The sequence below is a fragment of the Pseudopipra pipra genome, chromosome 7 (genome assembly GCF_036250125.1).
Source record: "Pseudopipra pipra isolate bDixPip1 chromosome 7, bDixPip1.hap1, whole genome shotgun sequence".
Classification (NCBI taxonomy): Eukaryota; Metazoa; Chordata; class Aves; order Passeriformes; family Pipridae; genus Pseudopipra; species Pseudopipra pipra.
Genome location: NC_087555.1, coordinates 15,749,552 through 15,769,190, shown reverse-complemented (window position 1 = coordinate 15,769,190; position 19,639 = coordinate 15,749,552). Strand labels below are relative to the sequence as shown.

General features: G+C 37.6%; 1 protein-coding gene across 9 annotated transcripts in view; it reads right to left on the bottom strand.

Moving 5' to 3' along the window:
• The window catches only part of ZNF385B (zinc finger protein 385B), a 162,284-nt gene that overhangs the window by 48,613 nt on the left and 94,032 nt on the right, over window positions 1-19,639 (bottom strand). For 7 of the 9 annotated variants that reach the window (XM_064660707.1, XM_064660706.1, XM_064660708.1 and 4 more), the window contains one exon: window positions 2,849-2,979. The exons of 1 other annotated variant lie outside the window; for it this stretch is intronic. In XM_064660707.1, the coding sequence (XP_064516777.1) occupies window positions 2,849-2,979 (131 nt within the window). Of the gene's footprint in view, window positions 1-2,848; window positions 2,980-13,653; window positions 13,738-19,639 lie in introns of those variants that run through there. One more of the 9 variants, XM_064660714.1, reaches the window with a different exon arrangement.

Here is a 19,639-nt window from a genome sequence, read left to right as displayed (position 1 = left end):
ATATCCCACAATTCCATCAAGAAAATAAGATATAATTGTAAATTTCTTTTAAAAAATCAGGGTCTGCTCAGTGCTTCAGTTGAAAGTACCACATGTGGAGAGAAGCTAGTGATCAGAACACTTCCATGAACAAAATGGGAACACTGATTTTTTTATCTGGAGCATCACAGATGGTTTCAGAATTGAAAACTGTCAAAATTAACTATATAAGAAAGGGTTTACCCCAGATTTTAAATATATTTCCATAAATAAGAGAAGTTCTTTTGGGAAAAAACTGTAGGGAGTGTTCCTTCAAAGATGTTTGTAGTTAATACATTTTACTTTGTTTTTTCTTCCCTGGTAGTTACTGTATTAAGCTCCCATGCAGAAACTTCTTTTTTCAGGCAACTGATACTAAGGTAGAAACCACCTCCTGGCAAGGTTTAGAAAAATGTTCTGTATCTGACTGCCATTGAAAATGAACAGGTGGATCCAAAGAAGTTTTCTCTTCAGACCCCATTTCTTTTTGCCACCTTCAGTGAACACATGAAAGCATGAACAGCACCCTGGCAGGGTCCCCTCAGTCCTCAGAGATGAAGGGCTGCACACTAGAAGTTTTACTGTCTGCAGTCCTTGACAAGTTTTCCCTCAAATGAAATGTCTAGATTTCCTAACTGATCCATAAGGCAAATGATGGCTTTTTTTGGCTCTTCTAATATTCACTTCCTGCCCAAGATAAAAGATTGTGGCACTTTAGATGATGCATGTTATGCGTCAACTGGATTTAGCTTTTATAGCTCAAAATTTCTTCAGGAAAAAAAGTTTTTAAACGCTTTTACGTACTTCTGCCACCATTTTAGAGTGAAAAAGGAAAAAAATATATACAAACCTAGAAGTATACATATGTAAAGTTTGTGCTAAGTTAGAAAGAAAGGAAGCCCATAACAGTTGGCATTCACTGTGCCTGTCAGTAGATAATCATGAATGATTTAGTTTCCAATGAGCTTTTGAAGTCCATTGTGAAAGACTCTTAGGGAAAATCAATACCTGCAAGATAAATGGCAAAGTCTGTGAATTAGAAATAGAGAAGTACTGAACCACTGTTCCTCAAAATAGACGGTTTAAACATGCAGTGTTGGTGGTGTGTAGTAGCATAATTTTAAATAATTATCAAGAATTCCAAGGGAGGAAGTAGACACTGAGTTGACAATATTTGCTGATTACCCTAGGTCTCTCTTTTTTTTTTTTTTAAATAAAATCCATAGAAGTTTGGAGAGGAATGACAAGAGTGAAGGATAAACACTCCAGGAATAAGGCAAATTAAATGTAACCCAGAAAAATATAAGCTAGAAAAAATCAGTGTAAATATCCAAATTAATCTGTCTCTAGAGGCTACTGTGACTCAGAAATTCAGTAATACCACCAGTAAGCAAATAATGTTGGTTGACTCTGAAACTACTGCATCTCTGAAGAAAAGTTTCTCTGAACCTTAATGACCAGTTCTGTGAAAAAGATCATCTATAAAACCTGTGCAACTGAAAAGCAGACAAATCAGTAACAAATAATATGGAAAATTAATCTGAATTGCATCACACCTAGAAGATGCAAACAACACACTGCTTTCTTAACACTGTATTGAGTTTTGGGCCTGCGCTTTAAACATACAGGGATTTTTTTTTGATCTTTTATCTCTTTGTACACATGCACATTCCCACATCTCCCTCATCAATGCACAATTTCACATACATGTTTTGCAATCAATTAGTAATATTTGCTACTGTTTATAGCAGCCCACATGTTGGGCTGCTGACATGTGAAAGAAGCTGACTGATATGTCACCTCATAACCACCCCACATCACTGTGTGCTGTAGCACAAGGCCTGTCAGCAAGATGTATTTGCAAGTCATGAAGAAAAAAGAATACTCTTGCTGTTTTAATTTCAGACAGAAGGTTAGTCTGTGAAAGGAAACACTTGGCAGTGGTTCAGCTGATCCCTGTCTGGTGGTGATGACAGTGCTTCCCTTTCCATTCCCCCTGCAAATACAGTGACAAGCGTGATGCTCTACAGTTCAGGTGACGGTCACATATGAACAGACTGTACTCGCTGACTTGGCAGCAATGACTCAGAGCAGTTTCCTTCCTGTTGCCATTAGCCTAAACATTTAAGCTAATGATAAAGTGTGATGGCAAAAAAAGCATTTTGGTAACACTCAGTGCTATTTTATGAGCTGTTAAAAAAGCGAGAACTACAGAAGAGATTATTTTTGTTATTGTTGCTCTGATAAACATGAAGAACTACAGAAGCATTATTTTGGCAGTACTTTTTTTTTTAACCAAGATGCTTTACCATAACGCAAAAATAACAGATTCACATTTTTCACGTTGGCTGGCTGTACAATTTTACACTTTAAAGTTGTAATTACACAGAATTAACAATAACCTCCAGTTGATTTACTGGCCCTATTAGACTTAGCTTGATTCATGTCACTGGAGGATCTAGGTCTTACCTGTCTTTCCACTGCTTTTGTCTCTTCCTCTTTGACAGCATATGGAAACACACATGCCCAGACTAACTCTCAAAATAATTCTACCGCTTCTCAAATCTCCATCATGGGATTGTTTTTCTCAACGTGCAAACACCACCTCAATAGACCAAGCTAAAAAACAATCAGCCCCATTCACAGTGCAAAGGCTGGATACCATTCCAAGCCTTTAGTACAAGGGAAAAGCAACCATGATGGCACAGACAAAAAGGGTTCCCTAGAACTGTGTCAGTGATGCACTGTTTTAAGGCAGCTTCAATATTGGATACTAGAACCAGATTGGAAAGCATACACTGAAACCAAATGTGGAAACACCTTTACTTACTGTGTTAAAATTTGGGAAGAATCCAACAGCAGAGCTGCTGTCCACAGGGAAGGACATAAAGGGTTTGATATCCAGGGAAGGCTGCATCATCAAGGTAGGTGTGCGCACAAGGGTGGGAAGTGTAGTAGTGCCTGCCAAGAGCAAACAAAACCAGGAATTCATAGTATTCTCCTTTCCACAACACACACAGTATAGCTGACACAGCTGCCAAGAAAAAATAATACAGGGAGGTGATAAAGAGGCTCTGTAGGAGTCAATATCATTAAAAGAAACCTATTTACCCACAGTACAGATGAGGCAGAGCACTTCCCTATGGCCATGGATACTCAGACGCTGAAGAGGAGACATATGGTATATAAATCACACTGGCAGGTAGAATAAATCCTTTCTACAGCCGAAAAATTCTTCTGTGCCAAAAAGGCCAGGATGAGTGCCCATGAAAGTAAGATGCTTTTGCAACTAATGGTTGCCTACTAAATCAGCCAGCACAGACAATACATGTAAGCTGAAATCCAGAGGTTTGTTTCCAAATAGTGAGCTGCATCTTATTTTTTCCCCTCTTCTGAGTAACTATCAGGTGTTGCACAAACACCATTTCAACTAATGTGTAAAAATGCCTCTTTTACAGTGCAAGACAAATATTAGAAAATAGCCAACAATTAAATAATCAGCTAGCATATAAATGAACACAACTCTTTACATGCAATGCAAACTAGCATTTTCTAAATTGGAGCCCAGATATTTCCCTACAAACAAAATTTTTTCAGAAATCTATATGCTGAAACACTTTCTGTATATGCCTATGAATCACTGCCCAGCAAGATCCTGAAGGAATGGGGAGGTACAGATGTCCAAATATTCATTTTTAATGAGTTATCTGCCCTCTTCATGCAATAAGTGTCCATAGTACACAGCTTCCAGCTATGCCTGTGGGAGTATTTTTTTTCCTGAAATTATACAAAAGAGATTCAAATAAAATTTCTCTCATTGAAATAAAAAGACCCCCAAAAGACCACAAACCCCTAAACTCAGTTTCTCCTTCCTGGGTTGAATAAATAATTCAACACCAATTGGAGCAGGCAGTGGAACACAAGTGTCCCACACCTCTAAAGGAGCATGAGTCACTCTCTGTCTCTCCTACCTTTGTCACAATTTCTTCATAACTACCTCCTTCTCCCACTCACTAGTGGCCAGGAGCTGGCAGCATAACAGGTCTCTTAGGAGTTTCCCTGGTCTCAGGCAGAGCTTGAGCTTTTTTTCATAGAATTCATCTGAGCTTTTTTAACTTGGTCAGGAAGGGGATATGGGAGAGGGAGAGGGGAAGAGAGAGGGGGCTAAAAGAAGGGGTTTAGAAAAGAAATCAAGCAATATTCCCTCTCTTCTGCCATCAAATCATTTCAATCTACTTGCAAAAAGTAGCAAGGCAATCCATATGGGCTGCCTGAGTACCAGTCTTCCATTAATGGATCTCCCTTCCTGCCTGTTAAGGATAAACAGCAAAGCTGAAGGCAGAGTAGATATTTTCATCCTTTTCTTTTAACTATTCTGCCTCCATAGGCACAATTTCAAACCCATCTTGTGGTATCCAAGAGGAAAGCTAAGTTCAGAAGCCAGATGGGGCTGCATGGAGTTTTTGGATGACCAAACACTTATAACTAGCCCTGAGCTCAAATTTTGTAGATGTTGGAGAGACAGTCATTTTGATCACAGCTGCAACACAGTAAATATTATATTATGGTCTAGCAGATAAATAGCAGGCTATAATCTGTTCTCTGTTTCTTCCATAGGAAAAACATGATGATTTCACAATGATGGGCCATTGACAGCAATGGAGAGAAAACTGTTTCACACCACCCCAAATGAGCTGCACAACTTGAAAGGAAAAATATGCTTGAGAAACTTTCCCAGAATATTTTCTCCCTTCTTCTATCCAAACACTTTCATAAATGTCAGGTTTGTTTCTGCATAAGCTCATGAAACTCATTGACAGTTGTGCCTAATTAACTGTAAGTCAAAGCTTATTCAAGTGGAGTCACAAACGTCAACAAGCTAAAGGCTAACATGCCTACAGTTTCTTATTCATATCCATAATGGAAAAGATGCATCAATAGGAAAGAAGTGTGTCAGAGTATTTATCCAAAGAAAGTATCTTCAACTGCAAAAATGATGATTGTTTCTACTACTGGTTCTGAAACAGTAGATTTACATAATTTGGATTTCAGAGTTGCATTCAAAGAGGAGCGATGTTGCATTCAATTACCTAAAGCGCCATCATCAATCTAACTTCCACAAGTTTCTCTTTGAAGTTCATACGCAATTAAAGATCCGTGAAGTTAAATAAGACCTGTTTTCTCTTTACATGTACATACTTCAATGAAGCTATGGTTACATATTTTAATCAATTTTACAGAAAAACAATATAACAGAATAGACTTAAATTGTGACTGACATTTAAAAATCAGAGTTGTTAGGTTTCTGATGTTGTCTTTATTCAATGTATAGAAATCATTTGGCATAAAATCCTTAAAATTAAAAAACAATTAGCATACTCCTGAAAACAATGCAACCTTCTTTGTGCCCCTTGGGTGAGTACAGATCCTTTCACGTGGAAAACACATTTGAAATATCTCTCTAGTTTTGCAGTTCATGGTGTTTCTGCTGCCAGAGTAATTTATGACCAGGAAACTAGGACACATTCAGAGTCTATATAGAACAGAAAATATACATACCTACCAGACTGATTGCTAAAGGCATTAATCATACGAAATTTGTTCACTTCTGTTTCCCAGTTTACTAACTCAACAATTGCCAATCCAATATCAATGACCCTGTTGGACTGAAGTTTGACTTTCAGATCCACCTCTGAAAGCCTCTGAAAGAATTATTAGATGAAGGTGACCTAAACTACAAGTAGAAGCACTTCACGACAAAATCATCAAAACAAATGCAATAGGACAATTTTGCACTGGCATTGCTCCCAAAGGCCAAATAAATTCTCACAACCACAACTCCACTAAATCTGTATGCAGGCCTGAGCTAAGCAGGAATACTGACATAACAAAGATGTCGCTAAAAATCTTCATTATCTTCATAAATTTAACAGATGTTTACTGTTTCATTAGCATTTTAATGATAGGGACAACTTCTCATGTCAAACACATTGTTTTAAACTACTTGTAAATCTTTGGAATAAAGAAAACTGAACTTTCTTGTAAATTCATTTGCTTACTTCAGCTTCATAATTATTAAACAGTATATTATATTCATAACTTCAGTTTTGACTCCCATAGTGTAAGGTATTCTTCCCAAGAATGCCGAGGCAGTGGAAGGATTAAAAAATCCAAAAGTCTTATTTCAGATGCAAGGACCACTTTTTCACAATGCAGAACACCAGACCTTTCAGGGGCAAAAGCCCATGCTCCACCTCCTCCTAGGCTTTTTGTATCTTCTCTCTCTCCTCCCCTACTCTCTCTGGCCCAAGGAGAAGGAGGCCTTGCGCATGTCTGCAAACATGTTCTCTCTCTGCATCACACGGAGAGAGGTATCTTGCTCACAGCTTCTCCCTGCAAGTTTCTCTGAAATGCAGAAGGAAGGGAAAAACCCATCTAACACATTTGAAAAGGCATTTTGCAGTTTTTCTAAGTGAAACAAGTTCTAGCTTTCTGTTACACATTCTTGCATGACTGCACCTATCCCCACAGACAGCAGGAGTCATCTACGTACTGGAAACGCAAGCCGCAGACAGACTTTGCCAAAAGGCACTGATCCTCACTGGTCCCTTTTACCCTTGTCTAAGAAGAGGGGAAAACAGGTTTTCATCCATCAGATGATCCAAAATGTCTCATTTTATTAAAAGTTTTTCTTCCTCCTACACATATTTATCTAAAAAACAAGTCCCTGTGTAACAGGTGCTGCTCCTCTCCAACCACGTACATCTGGCCTCACGTACACTGCAACACACTGGGGAACTTACATTTTTACAGAAGTTATGAAAGGTGGTAATCTTTACCCAACTTTAATCTGTCTCTAACAAATAGATTAAGCAGTGAAAGTGATATTTTTGGGGAGCAGTTAGAAAGTCTTGCATCTGCCACTCCTGTGCAAGACATGTCCCCAGGGCCAGTAAGACGACCCTTAGTCAGGTGCCAGAAAGGAGGCAGACAACACAGGGTCTTGAAGAATCTCTGCCAACAATCCCCCCACAGCTCTTTTGCAGCCTCACAGGAAAAACTACCAAGACTGCAGTTTTGGCAGAGACAATCACAATTAACTCTGGCCATGGTTAACAGTCACTGATCCTCTTTTTCAAGTAAGAGTGGTGACAAGTTCAATCAAAGCAATTTCTCTCTTTGTACCTCCTGAAAACTATTTGTGACAGTACTACTTCTGTGATTTCCTCCCTAACTGCTTTTCTTTGTCACTGAAAAACACACAAAAAGGTGTAATGTCTGCTCATTAACTCCTCTGATTTTCATCAGTATTAGACCATTACACAAAAAAACCCAATTCCATCACAAAACTTACTCATTTAAAACACATTTTGTGAACTATTTCAGCTTAAGGAAATGAAATACCTTCCAGACTTAAATGTTTGCTCTTCCAAAGTCTTCATTACAGGCAACTATAGAGAAATCTGAAACCATACTCAAGTCTCTCCATTTTTTCTATTTCCTAAAAGATGTTACTACAATGTTTAAATCCTCCCATCCAAGGAAGCAATTCACACTCAGAACAAGAGCAGTGGAAGAGTAACTGAAGCACTATCAGGACTGAATAAAAGTACTCTGTGTACAAATTTCTGTGAACCAGACAATCTACATCTACCTCAGATTGCACAGGGTTGCATTTGTTTTAACTTGTGCCATGGAGAGTATCTGGGAAAATTTCAAAGGGACATTGAGATATTCATACCCATCACTACTTATGTGCATTACACTGCAAGTTTTCAGTTTATTGACAGGCTGTGTTGCCTTTTTTCATCCCTGAATTGCCTGATCACTTTATTTTCCATAGTAATGTTGAGTAGTCTGATCCAGCCACAGAACAGTAGCAACACAACGGATATGAGGGATAAGTTCTGGGCTTTCTTCTCCCTTGACCTTTTTAGAAGTGTTTTTTTTTCAGACACTGCTTGAGCCAACAGTATGCCTTTGAGGGTGGATGACAAATTGCCCCTTTTTTGTGCATATTGGCTGAATTAGTTATGGGCTGCAACCAGAGTGTGCACAGTCACCCTGCCTTCACACTGCCATCTCCATTTACAGCGCTTTCCTTCAGAGCTCCAGAAGGTGGAAGCAGCTCTCTGGAAGGATTCTGAGACAATTCTGCATGTGTTCATCTATGAGCTTTTTCTGGGATCCTACAGTTTCTGTACAGTCTATTAATTTGCCAGTCAAAATTTTGAACATTGTCAGAAATATTTACTTCAGCATGTGGTTCAAAAATCCAGTTTATAAACAGTTTAGAGCCAGAGGTAGTACCTAGGGCTTTCATACCAAATAAAATTATCTCTTCAGCTCTATTTCCTATGACTTGCAAAAAACCCCCAAAAACCCCACCATTGCTAAAAAACCCCAACTTGCACAAGAATCTCCTACACTTGCTTATATGGAGCTTTATGGGAAGATAGCCACAAAAAAAAATGTTTATAAAAAAATCTCCACCTAACTACACCATAAAAAATGAATAGGGTTTCCTCCCCTTTTATTTGATGCCCCCATTGTGCCAAGACCAAGATGTATCTGCTCCCACCACAGTTTTTTTTTCCCATATGTGACAAGTAAAAACCAATCACTTGCAAGTCACTACATTTTGTTGTTTAGGCATTTGACACTAACCCCCCCGATATTTCACAATTTTTAATATTAGCCTTTTTTCCTTTTCAGTATGATCAGGATTTAGAAATTTTTTAATTTAACTTTTTTACTTACAGCTCTACATGGGTATTAGAGGGTGTCGTCTGTTTCTGTTTATGCCTAAGATAAACTGATAAAAAACAGTTAAGTGCAAGTAAAATAATTCAGAGTTTCTGAACAGCAGGTGCTGATATCAAAACGTTTAAGGAAAAAATCTACTCTAGAAGTATCCCATTAATAAGACTCATAGATGTGAATATTAACATATTCGCCCTTCTTAAATAAAAAAAGTTAATAAATACAGCATTTTAGTAGATTTCTTCATGTTTCACTCAGCAGAACCAACATTTCTTCCTTATAATACGGTGGTATGATAAGAGACTTATAGCACTCATAGGGATTCCAGTCTGTCAAAAGAAGTCATGGAAAGATAAGACCATTACACTTCAAAATTTTTCCCAAATGGCAATTTAACATAATCCTAAGAGATAACCTACTATCCAGGCAATTTATTTTTAAAGATAACTTGAAGCAGAAGCCCAGCATATATGAGACACGGTACAGCCTCTGTCTCACACAGTAGACAATAGGAAAAATGCTAACAAATTCTCTGCCCCCTGAGTACCACACAAACTAACACACTAATGAATGTGGGTGCAGCTGCTTTGGGAGTTGATATGATTACCACCAGAGCTACTGATACATGTCTTTCAAAACTTGGAGGTGTAAACCTTATTAAGATATCAATGGAACAGTCAGACCTTCCATTGGCTTATTAATGAATTTAAAAAGCACAAAACACACACATCCATCCGTTTTGGCATATAAAAAACAGGTAAATCCTTAAAAGATGCGCTGCCTGTCTTTTTTTTCCCCAGAAGCTACAAGGAAAAGCAACAGTAACTGGTGTAGAAGTTACAGCTACTCAACAGCACAAAGGAAGAATCCCTCCGTGGAACACTCAGAAGGCAAGTGATAAGAAAGCACTGGTCCAGGTCCAGCCTTCCATAGCAACATACGGATACAAAATGATATGCCAAATATTTTGCTCTCCATTCAGAGTTTATTTTTTCAGTAGATATTTCAGCAAGCCCAGAGGCATTTGATACAACTTCACTGCAACGTACAGATTACGGACGTATTGTACAGTTTAAGCTCTTTGCGCTCAAGAATGACTTATCCAAAAAATATGGCAGATTATGAAAACAATTCTCTCCCTACAAATTAAAACATTATTTCTAGCATGGTTGACCATGAAGTTAATATTTTCATTATTATCCATAGAGAAATGAATGTTCTAGAAAGGTCTACTAACAGATTTCCATAATCTCCTTTTGTATAAAACCAGATACCGTGAAATGAGGTATTTCTATTTTTCAAATACATGTAGGATTGAACCAAATAGGTCAACACCAAAAATAAATTGAAATCTGGTGCTGCTGAAATGAATGGAAGCTCAATCCAAAAAGTCAACCATCACTTACTTACCTAATACTGATGATTATTTATAACTCATTTACAATCAGAAAACTAGTATAGCTATATATTACATGTATTTCACATAAGAATTCTAAAAATAAAAAGATAAACCTACTTGTTCTTACAAGTCAGTATATCTTCATTAGATCAGATCCTTCCTCATTGAAATATTTGGTGCTGATTTGGAATTACTTTAACTTCCATCATTTGTTAATATTCCTCTGCTTAGTTAATTGTTTTCTACCTCCAATGCCTTATGACTGAAGGATTATAATTTAAAAAAAAAAAAGTCAACTATATAGACTATAGATCATAAATATTAGGCATATACTTGATATGTATATAGTCAACTGATATTGAATACCTCTGCTATGATAATATTATTATTTTGAATATTAATATTAAAAAGAAATGTGTCAATATTTATTGCCTTCATCTCTACATTTAGTATATCAAAATCATGTAGGTGGACAAATAATGATGTCCTCCAGGGAGGGGGGAAGGGTGAGGAGCGGGAGGGTAGAGACATAACAATAGGAAACTGGAATTTCAGTATTTTAGAGACAAATACATCAGAAAATTAATCAAGAAAATTCTCATTCTCCTTGTAGTTGTACTGCCTTTTTAACAGTTTGCAATAAAAACAGGAATCCCCATAGGTTTTGTATAGAAGATACCAGAACAGATGAAGTGGGAAGAGAAGTCCAATAATTAGAAGTGGAACAGATTATCTTGCCTTTTCCTTAAATAATTGCCTGATCACAACATTTGGAAGAGCCCTGGATTTGCAGAACATGTGACTCACACTCCTGTCTTCTTTCTCATCTATTTTGTGTTCTTGCAGCTGAGAAAGGACTTGCACACCTGCACAACCAACAGCCAAGATTTTTCAGCTATTGTGCTACACTGTTCCACACATTTTTTTTTCAGTATTTATATTCCCAAATCAAGTGATCTCCAGAAGTACTATACTAGTATCTAATGTTTGTTAGCACTGGCTCCTTGTCAAGTCTAAGCAATTAAATAAATTATGGAACATCCTTTACTATATTTAGAAGAAACACGCTGGCTGCAGTACAACTGCAATTTGCTATTATCTATAGATAGTATGGAAGTATTAGTCATTAGTTTCTTAAAAGAGATAATTCTCTAGACTTTTAAGCAACCAAGACTATTTGTTTGACTGCGAAAGACTGCTGTGTTACAGCTTAACACTATCGAGCTCAGTAAGTTGGATTTTATTCTAATAAAACAAAAACAACTATTAATAACCCTAACCCTAACCCTGCCTGCATTTAGGTCAGCTGGAGTTTTGCAGTCTATTCCTGTTGTTTTTTTTCTCAGAATCTCTTGGCTGGCTCAAGCTTCTCCTTCTGACTGAGCAGCTCTGCTCCCTGCTCTGTTCTTATCTGCTTCTAGGAAACACTGCTTTGGAGTTGTTTTCACTTTGAAGTTTTCCAAGTATGACAGAAAAAACAGCTGCATTTTTTTCAGCTCTTTATTCTCTTGCCATCTGGACTAATGGAGAACTTTCTGAAATCCTTAGGATCCTTCTTCTTGATTTACTTAAACCAGTTCACCCCCTGCCTTGCCTTTTCCCTCTACCAATAAAAAGGCACGGTAAGAGAAAGTGTTTGCTTTTCTGCTGTCAGCCTTAACTGAAAACATGACATCACCTAATGCCTACTGAAGTCATAATTTGTCCAGAGCATGGTGCAACTTCTTGAACAGTCTCCATTTTTCTCCTCAGTGCACATTCTGAGGTGCTGCGCATCACGCACGCGAGTGTCCCAGGATGAAGCACTGCACTCCCTTCCCTCTTGGTTCAGGATTGTGAATTAACACAAGTTTTCTTACAAACTGAAGCTTCACTGATAAAAGAAAAACAGAGCAAAAAAGCCCACTTTACATTACCTTGAAAGTTTCACAATTTTGAAGACGGGATTTAGTTGCAGTTAGCTTTTTAGAGAGTCTTATCACTTCAACTCTCATATAACCTGATGTTTCTCAGAATCCATCTCTTATTCTGAATTCTGTCACCACTGAGCTCATCATCTAACCCTCAGTGAGTCTCAGCATAGACTTTCATTCAGGAGGTACTGAGCTGCTATCCATTAAAACCAAACAAGTCTGTCACTGGGAATGCTGCTCGGTGACGGTTTTGTTATTAGTCAGTCAAAACCATCATACTTAACTTTTAAATTTAGGTGATTTATGTCTGCAGTTGTCTTCTTTCTCCTTATTCCGCTTCAATATGCCAACCCACTAGCTCAGCAATGCTACACACAAAGGCAACAGAGGTCTAGACACATATGCACCCTCACAGATGTATCTAATCACTTAACCACATTAGATGATTTCCAATGCTCATAAAAGTCATAGCTCAGAGAATTTCATGCCTCATTTGCTTTTCCCACATAATACACAATCTCCTTTAAAAAATACAGTTACCCAAGTTGCTTTTCTTTTGGTAACTTCTTCTATTGGTATCACTCCCTAAATATCCTTCAGATAAAAGATTGCAACAACAACTAATTTAGGTTGTTTAAAAAGGTCTCAAAATATCGGCAATGGAAATCCAGACCTCCACTGAATGAAATCCATTTTCCTTCCAATGAAAATTTTCAAATTTTCAGAAATGTCAAAAGAAGTTTGAACATTCAGTCCACCCTTTTTCTATGCAAAAAGTCACAATACCAGTCACGATCTTCTCCTTACTTGCTATCTTTTCCATAGCTAAGTACATGCTTTTAGAAGAAACACAATCTCTCTGTTTAGAAATAAAAAACTATGAGACAGGGAAGCCAGGCAGATTTAAAAACCTTCATAATATAGTCCATGTAGCCTACATTCCACCTGGAATTTAACTGCTCTGCCATGGCACAGGGCATGCAGCATACAAGCACCTGTTCAAAAGAAATCAAACATGTAAAGGTTTGCTCTAACTGATGCCCCTCACTAAAGCCATATGAACATCTTCATAGGATATCCTGGAGGATTTCAACTTTCTCCTAATCAGATGCTATACTACATTTTCTTTTCAGAGCCCACACTCTCTGAATAGCCACAGCAAGGGACAACTCAGAGCTCTGTTTCTCAAGCTTGACAAGTTACCAGAGCACTCTGTACCACTGTACCTGGAAACACAAAAAGTGCAGAGACCTCACCCTACGCAAGAAAGTAGGAGCCAGACTCAGCACTTCTATCAACTAAAAATACAAATAAAGGTACTTTAACCTGCCAGTGAAAAGAGCACAAGAGTTGCCTTTCTGACTGAAGTTAAGGCCATTTAAAAATTGAAGACAGACACTACAAGTTCACCAGTGCCTTACAATATTTAGAAGCTGCATAGGTTTTTGCTGTGACCACACAATCACAAATCATTTTAGCAAACCAAAAGCATAATGAAACACTACACCCCATGTAGTCCCATAAAGGCTTCCCACTATTAAACAATGCCATGATGCTTACCTTAGTCCCTAAGGTTATAACGCACCTCCCCTGCAGCACTTAAACACAGCTTAAGACTTAGAAGTAAATAACTCATTTCAATAAGGTGCTTTTGTGACTTTGGGTGCTATGGGACAGCAAGCAACCAGCAAGCCTGAACAAATCTGGACTGTTGTAGTTGTGTGCTTAGCTTTAATTATCCTTGAGAAGAATACGCCATGTGTCTGAAATGTACCCCTGATTCTTGGGGCTGTCCTGTGCAGGGCCAGGAGTTGGACTTTAATGATCCTTGTGGGTTCCTTCCTACTCAGAATAATCTGTGATTTTGTGATTTTAGAGGGGTTTTCAACTTCACCCCAGAGGGAGGGCAGCCTGCTATTGACATCACCAGATCAAATATAACCTAAAACACTGATAAAACTCTATTTCAGTGGAATTTTCTTCGAATTTAACTTAAAAGGGTTACTAGCTAGCTGGCTGCTGTAGAGCTGCATTTTAGGTAACTTCTGGGGAAAAAAAAAAAGAAAAAATGAGAAGAAATGGTGTCTGCTTGAATTTTTTGAAGAGTTCATAAAAGAGGACCTCAGAGTACAGGGTTACTGACAGCATGGGGTCATGACATTCAGAAGATCAAAGTCCATGAATCTCGGCTCTCCTGAATTAAGCTGCACTGCTTTACTTATTCTCAAAGTCAGCATTGATGAATAAGTAAGAACTTGAAAACTGACAAAACTATAACATATGCTATCAACCCTCTATTATTGAGGGAGAATGAAGACAATAGATTTCAAATTAACAGATCTGTTAGCACAGATAGCCACATTTGTGATGTTACTGAACATTAATTAAACACTTGTATCTGACTAGAAACCTTATTCTACTTTTGGGAACCACAGTGCACCAGCCCTTTTGATGCTGTTATGTTTTCAAAGAATGCACGACATGAATTTCAGCAATTCTACTCTCAGTTACATTCAGAAAGAGAAAAAACAAAAGAAATATGTAGCAGAATGTTTCTGTTAAATTGAATTGACATTGGACGAAAGGGGAAATCTTTTTAACAAAACATTCAAACTGACTTTTAACAGGATTTCAGCTGATACAAGCCTTTTAAAAAAAGTCACCTCTAGTTTCCCAGAGACTAATTAATATCACTTTAATATGATTTATTGCACAAATTAAATGTAATCAAACAGTATACTGAAAATAAAGGCAAATAAACAGAAGGCGAAATTCAATGTAAAAAAAGAATGAAAGCATTTTTAAGACACATGCCATGAAGCCTGCATCTACTTTCCATTACGACTCCTGACACCAGGAGCAGGCTGGGCATCCCTGCCACCCCCACACTCCCCTTGAGGCAGCGCAGGGAGTCAGACTAGTTGTAAACAAACTGGCACAAGCCAATGGAAGAGAAACTTTCCTTCAACCAGATCAGGTTGAGCTGATGTCATGGCTGTGAAATAGAGAGTACCAAGATGGGGCAGCTGAAAGGAAAAATTTTGTGAGCACCGATGTTTTGTATTCTCATCCAGGCTCATCTGAACTAGCCTGCATCTTTCATGCAGACAAATTTCATACCTGCCACACTGTGTTTCTGGTTATGTCTCTCAGGATGGTATCTGTTTGAACTGACAACATGGTAGCGTTAACTCGAGTTCACCTTATGAACAGAGAAATCCTGTCCTGCATTCACAGAATAGTGATTCCTGTTTGTGCTGCACTGCAGTCAGTTCCCGTTCTCCTTTGTATACTTTGGCATAATTCATTTGTCCTGTTCTTCAAAGAGAAGACCATCTATTAGTTCTTAAAGTCAGTCTGTTCATTCCTCTCTTTTAAAATTACTGTGACCTCATCAGCTCTCTGTAGTAAGAGAGGCTTTTCTGACTGAAAGGCAATGCCAATTTTACAGGAAGTTTATGGTTTGAAATGTGACTTCCTATATCTAAACAATTCAAAACTTAACAATGATAGTTGAAACTATGTAATTCAAAGAAAGGATGTTTTCGTTTTGTGAAGTGGGAAGAACTGGCAAAAGTCATCAAGGAAGAAAAATACTGCTCATGCAAAGGCATGGCTTCCTCCCCCTAGTGACATTTCTAGTAGCTATAATGCCACTCACTGCAACAGGGAGAGCAAAAACTCTGAAATGCAACCCAGAATATTGAGGAGAGAATTATTTGCGTAAGATTTTGAAATCACAGATGAAGGCATTCAATGAGTATACTTTTAGACATAAAGAAATCTTAAAAAAGACTCTATAATAAACCTCTGCTTTTCCCTGATAATTGGTTTATTTGTGAAACCAAGGGAAGCAAGATTGCTTTTATAAACTTACAACATGGAGGTACAACGTGTGATGTACAAAACTCCAGCAAAAACTTGAATCTATTACCTTGGTGCAAATCTGCCATGATTCCTTTTAAGTTGACAGAATCACAAGGATTAGGAGCAGGACAAGTGTGAAATTTGGCTGATTAACTTCAGCAGGAGGAGGTCTGTGTAGAAGCAGCAGCTGCCAGGTCAGACACTATAGCTAACCTTTCCCAATGCAAAGCAATGGTAAGAGGATGATACCAAGGTACTTGTTGGCAGTCACTCATTTTGATACTGCATCAACAGAAATTGCCACAGGCTCTTTGTTGACTAATAGTTCTCAAACTGCTGCACAGAGAAACTTAGTGAGGATGTGAAATGTACAAACACTGAATGGGAAGAGGGGAACAACTACAATGTTACACAGATAGCAGCATTTGTAGTAGGAGGAACGCAGCAAGCAAGTCATGTAGAATGACTTGTGCAGGAACAGCACCGCAGGTTACCCGCTCCTCTATTTATTACCACATATACTGTACTACACTTTGCAGCTCTCCATCCATTTCTATACAGATGTCTGTATTATAACATCATGCATAAGTATCTGCTACAGCAGCATACTAAATTTGGCAAGAGAAGGTTGCAAAGATAGGGATGAAAGACTGGCTCCTTAGTTAAGGTCAAGGCTTATACGTTCCGGTGGATACACCAGACACAGTTTCACGTTAAGCATGCATTCCAGAATGGGTTTAAAATAGGACACATTTCCCCAAAGATACGGTCTTTCAGAGTGAAACCATACCCCAGAATACCCTCACTGCCGTATAACCTAAGGATTCTAACCAAAGTCCCTAATTCAGGAGCTGAAGCTCCTTAAGCAGCTGATTAAGTAGGCAGCTCTGAACTTGCATTTTGCAGTTGCAGTTCAACCACCAACAGGAGCCCAAATTTTTTTAACATGGTCACCTTCAAGAGACAGCATAAGTGATCCCCCTCCACTCCACTGGCAGTACCTATACCCTTGGAACTTCTGTGCCCTTTTTCCAGAATTTTCAACACAGTGCTATGGAAGTATTCGATATAAGAATCTGGGTGAAACTTCTCCATCGCTATAGTATATGCCTGTCAGCACAGGAGATCAGACAACTGAACTTACCATTAACTTGCTTTTATGGACTTTGATCAGGAAAATGCATGATGACCTCAGCTGGTTCCAAAGGAAAAGATTCTTAGACATTTGAAAAAGTATAGTCAGAGTGGAGGAAATACAAGAATAAGTCCATTTGCCAGTAGTAGAATGTTTAGATTGATGAGGAAAATGTAACTTATTCTAAATCTACTTCAAAGATCTGACATGTATTAAATTTTGGGTTTGTTTTTTGTTTGGTTTTTTTGTTTGTTTTTAATTTAAGTTCCATTTCACAATAAGTTTTGCAAAGACAGTTTTTAATCTTACATCTTTCTGCCAACACAGAAATTCAGGCTTGTACAACTCCTTTTCCCCAATTCAAACATCATCTATTAAACACTTCTAAAAGTTACACTAAAAAACAAAAGTCATACGAAGTGAAATTTAATCCTCAGATGTCTTTTCTATTATTAAAGAATGGAAATGTATGTCACATATTTCAAATGCTTTACAGAATGCACATTTGAATTGAGTACCATGACTGACACTTCAATTAAAAAAAAAAAGAGATAGGTATGTCTTTAGACAACACTGGAGCCAGAATAGAAAATAACTATAAACGTTTTCCTTTTGTTCCCCACATTTAACATCACTGATTGCAACAAAGGACTCCAGAAGAGCAATCTTTCAACATGAAAAAAAATAGAGGAAATATTTCTTCAACACAAACTGAGAAGCAGTCATCCTGTGGCATGAGATCTCATCAGCAGCACAGTATTTAATTCTTGGTATGATGAAGGATAGGAAAAATTAACTTTAAATGGGAATAAGAGGAAATCATAAAAGCAACTGGATTCCAGTGTGGCAAGCTTTAGAAAACTCAGCTAATTTTGAGATTGTAAATTTCTGTGCCGACAAGAACAGTGGTTTGGACAAGATGATCATTGCCCAGTATTTCTATTTGTGTATGTACATATTCAAATAAAACAGTGGGGAAAATCTGTAAATCAATCTAAAACCACCTGGTCTTTATATATTGGGCTAGTTATAGATTGATAAATCCCCCCATCAGGTAGTGGTGCAGAGTTAAAAAGACTTAGACAAAAACTACAGAAAATAAAAAAAATATCTGAACATTTTGTCTGAAAAATCTTTAGTGCCCTTGGTCATGCAGTGAGAAAAATGAAAAAGGCATAAATAATAAAAACGTTTGATGTGTTTCCAAATAGTATTTGAGTTGCAAGAATGAGGGATTGACCTGCCAGAGTAGCAACTAAGGTGAAGGAGGAAAAAGCCCATTTGATAGAAGCCTAATAATCTGGCCACAGCATGAGGGACAAATCTCAAAGTATTAATGTACCCCTTACATGAAGGAAGGACTTATCAGTCCCTCTCTGATAAACCTTATTGTGTTGAGCAGTAGGTATCTTTTAACTGGAAAAGGATTTACAAATTGAAAAGAGACTGAGGTAAAGCACGCTCTGGGAAGTCTAGAAAATACAAAAAGTTAAATATGGACACTCTTGGAACAATACATGACAGATGTAGAGGCAAGAGGGGTACAGTTATTTAAAAGACTTCTGAGGTGCAGAATTCCAAAAGCTTTGGAGAATAGAGAGAACTGAAATTAAAGGATATAAGTGAGAAAAACAGGTCTGAACATTTTGAAAAAGTTTCTTGACATCAAGATTATTCTGGGTGATATCTAATGTTCACGGTGGCAGCCTTTTTTAGATGAATCAAATTGTGGAAATAATCTCCCAAGGGAATTTGAGATTGTCAGTCACACCTGTATTTGTATCAAGACTGAATAAAATGGTGCTGTATATCCAAGAGAAGCAATTCCACACTGACGAGGAGAGGATTAGATGACCAGCAATGGGTACCATGATTTGCAATAAGGTATTTATAGTCAGCGTCAAACTTTTATTTTATGATGTACAAGCTAGGTCTTGCTTGATTTCAAGGAGGCTATGTCTTTCACAAAGAGTTTTATCATTTTGGTCAAGAGATCAATTTAAAAAAAAAGTTATCAGATGCAAACAAAACCACAAACATATGTTACAAGCTAACATCAGTGATGTTCCCAGAGCAGTGTATTTTATTGGGTCCATTCTACAGCACAAAACTAGGTCCTTCCTCCACAAAGTTGTCAAAAGCTTAACATTATAACATAGAAATAGCTCAATATTTCTTTGTATAAAGTAGTAAAAGGCTTTAGTTTAAGAAACAAGATCACTTATTACTGTCTGAAATTTGCATTTTTATTTTCTGATGGTACTTGCAGTTTTTTGCATTTGAAGTGCAGAAAACAATATAAACACTAACAAAATTACTCTGGAATTATATACCTAATCCTGCAGAGATTTGGTTGTTGACAATTGAACAGTTTAGTAGTTCTCAATACAGCAGCAGTTGTAAATTCTGGGACAAAAAGGTTGCTAAGACTCCCTCCCATCCTGCAAGTGGAATTTTCCACTTTATATAAATACTATTTTTGTCAAAGCATTTTCTACAGTCATGCTACCACTGCCCATGAAATGGGAAGATCCATAGTTGTAA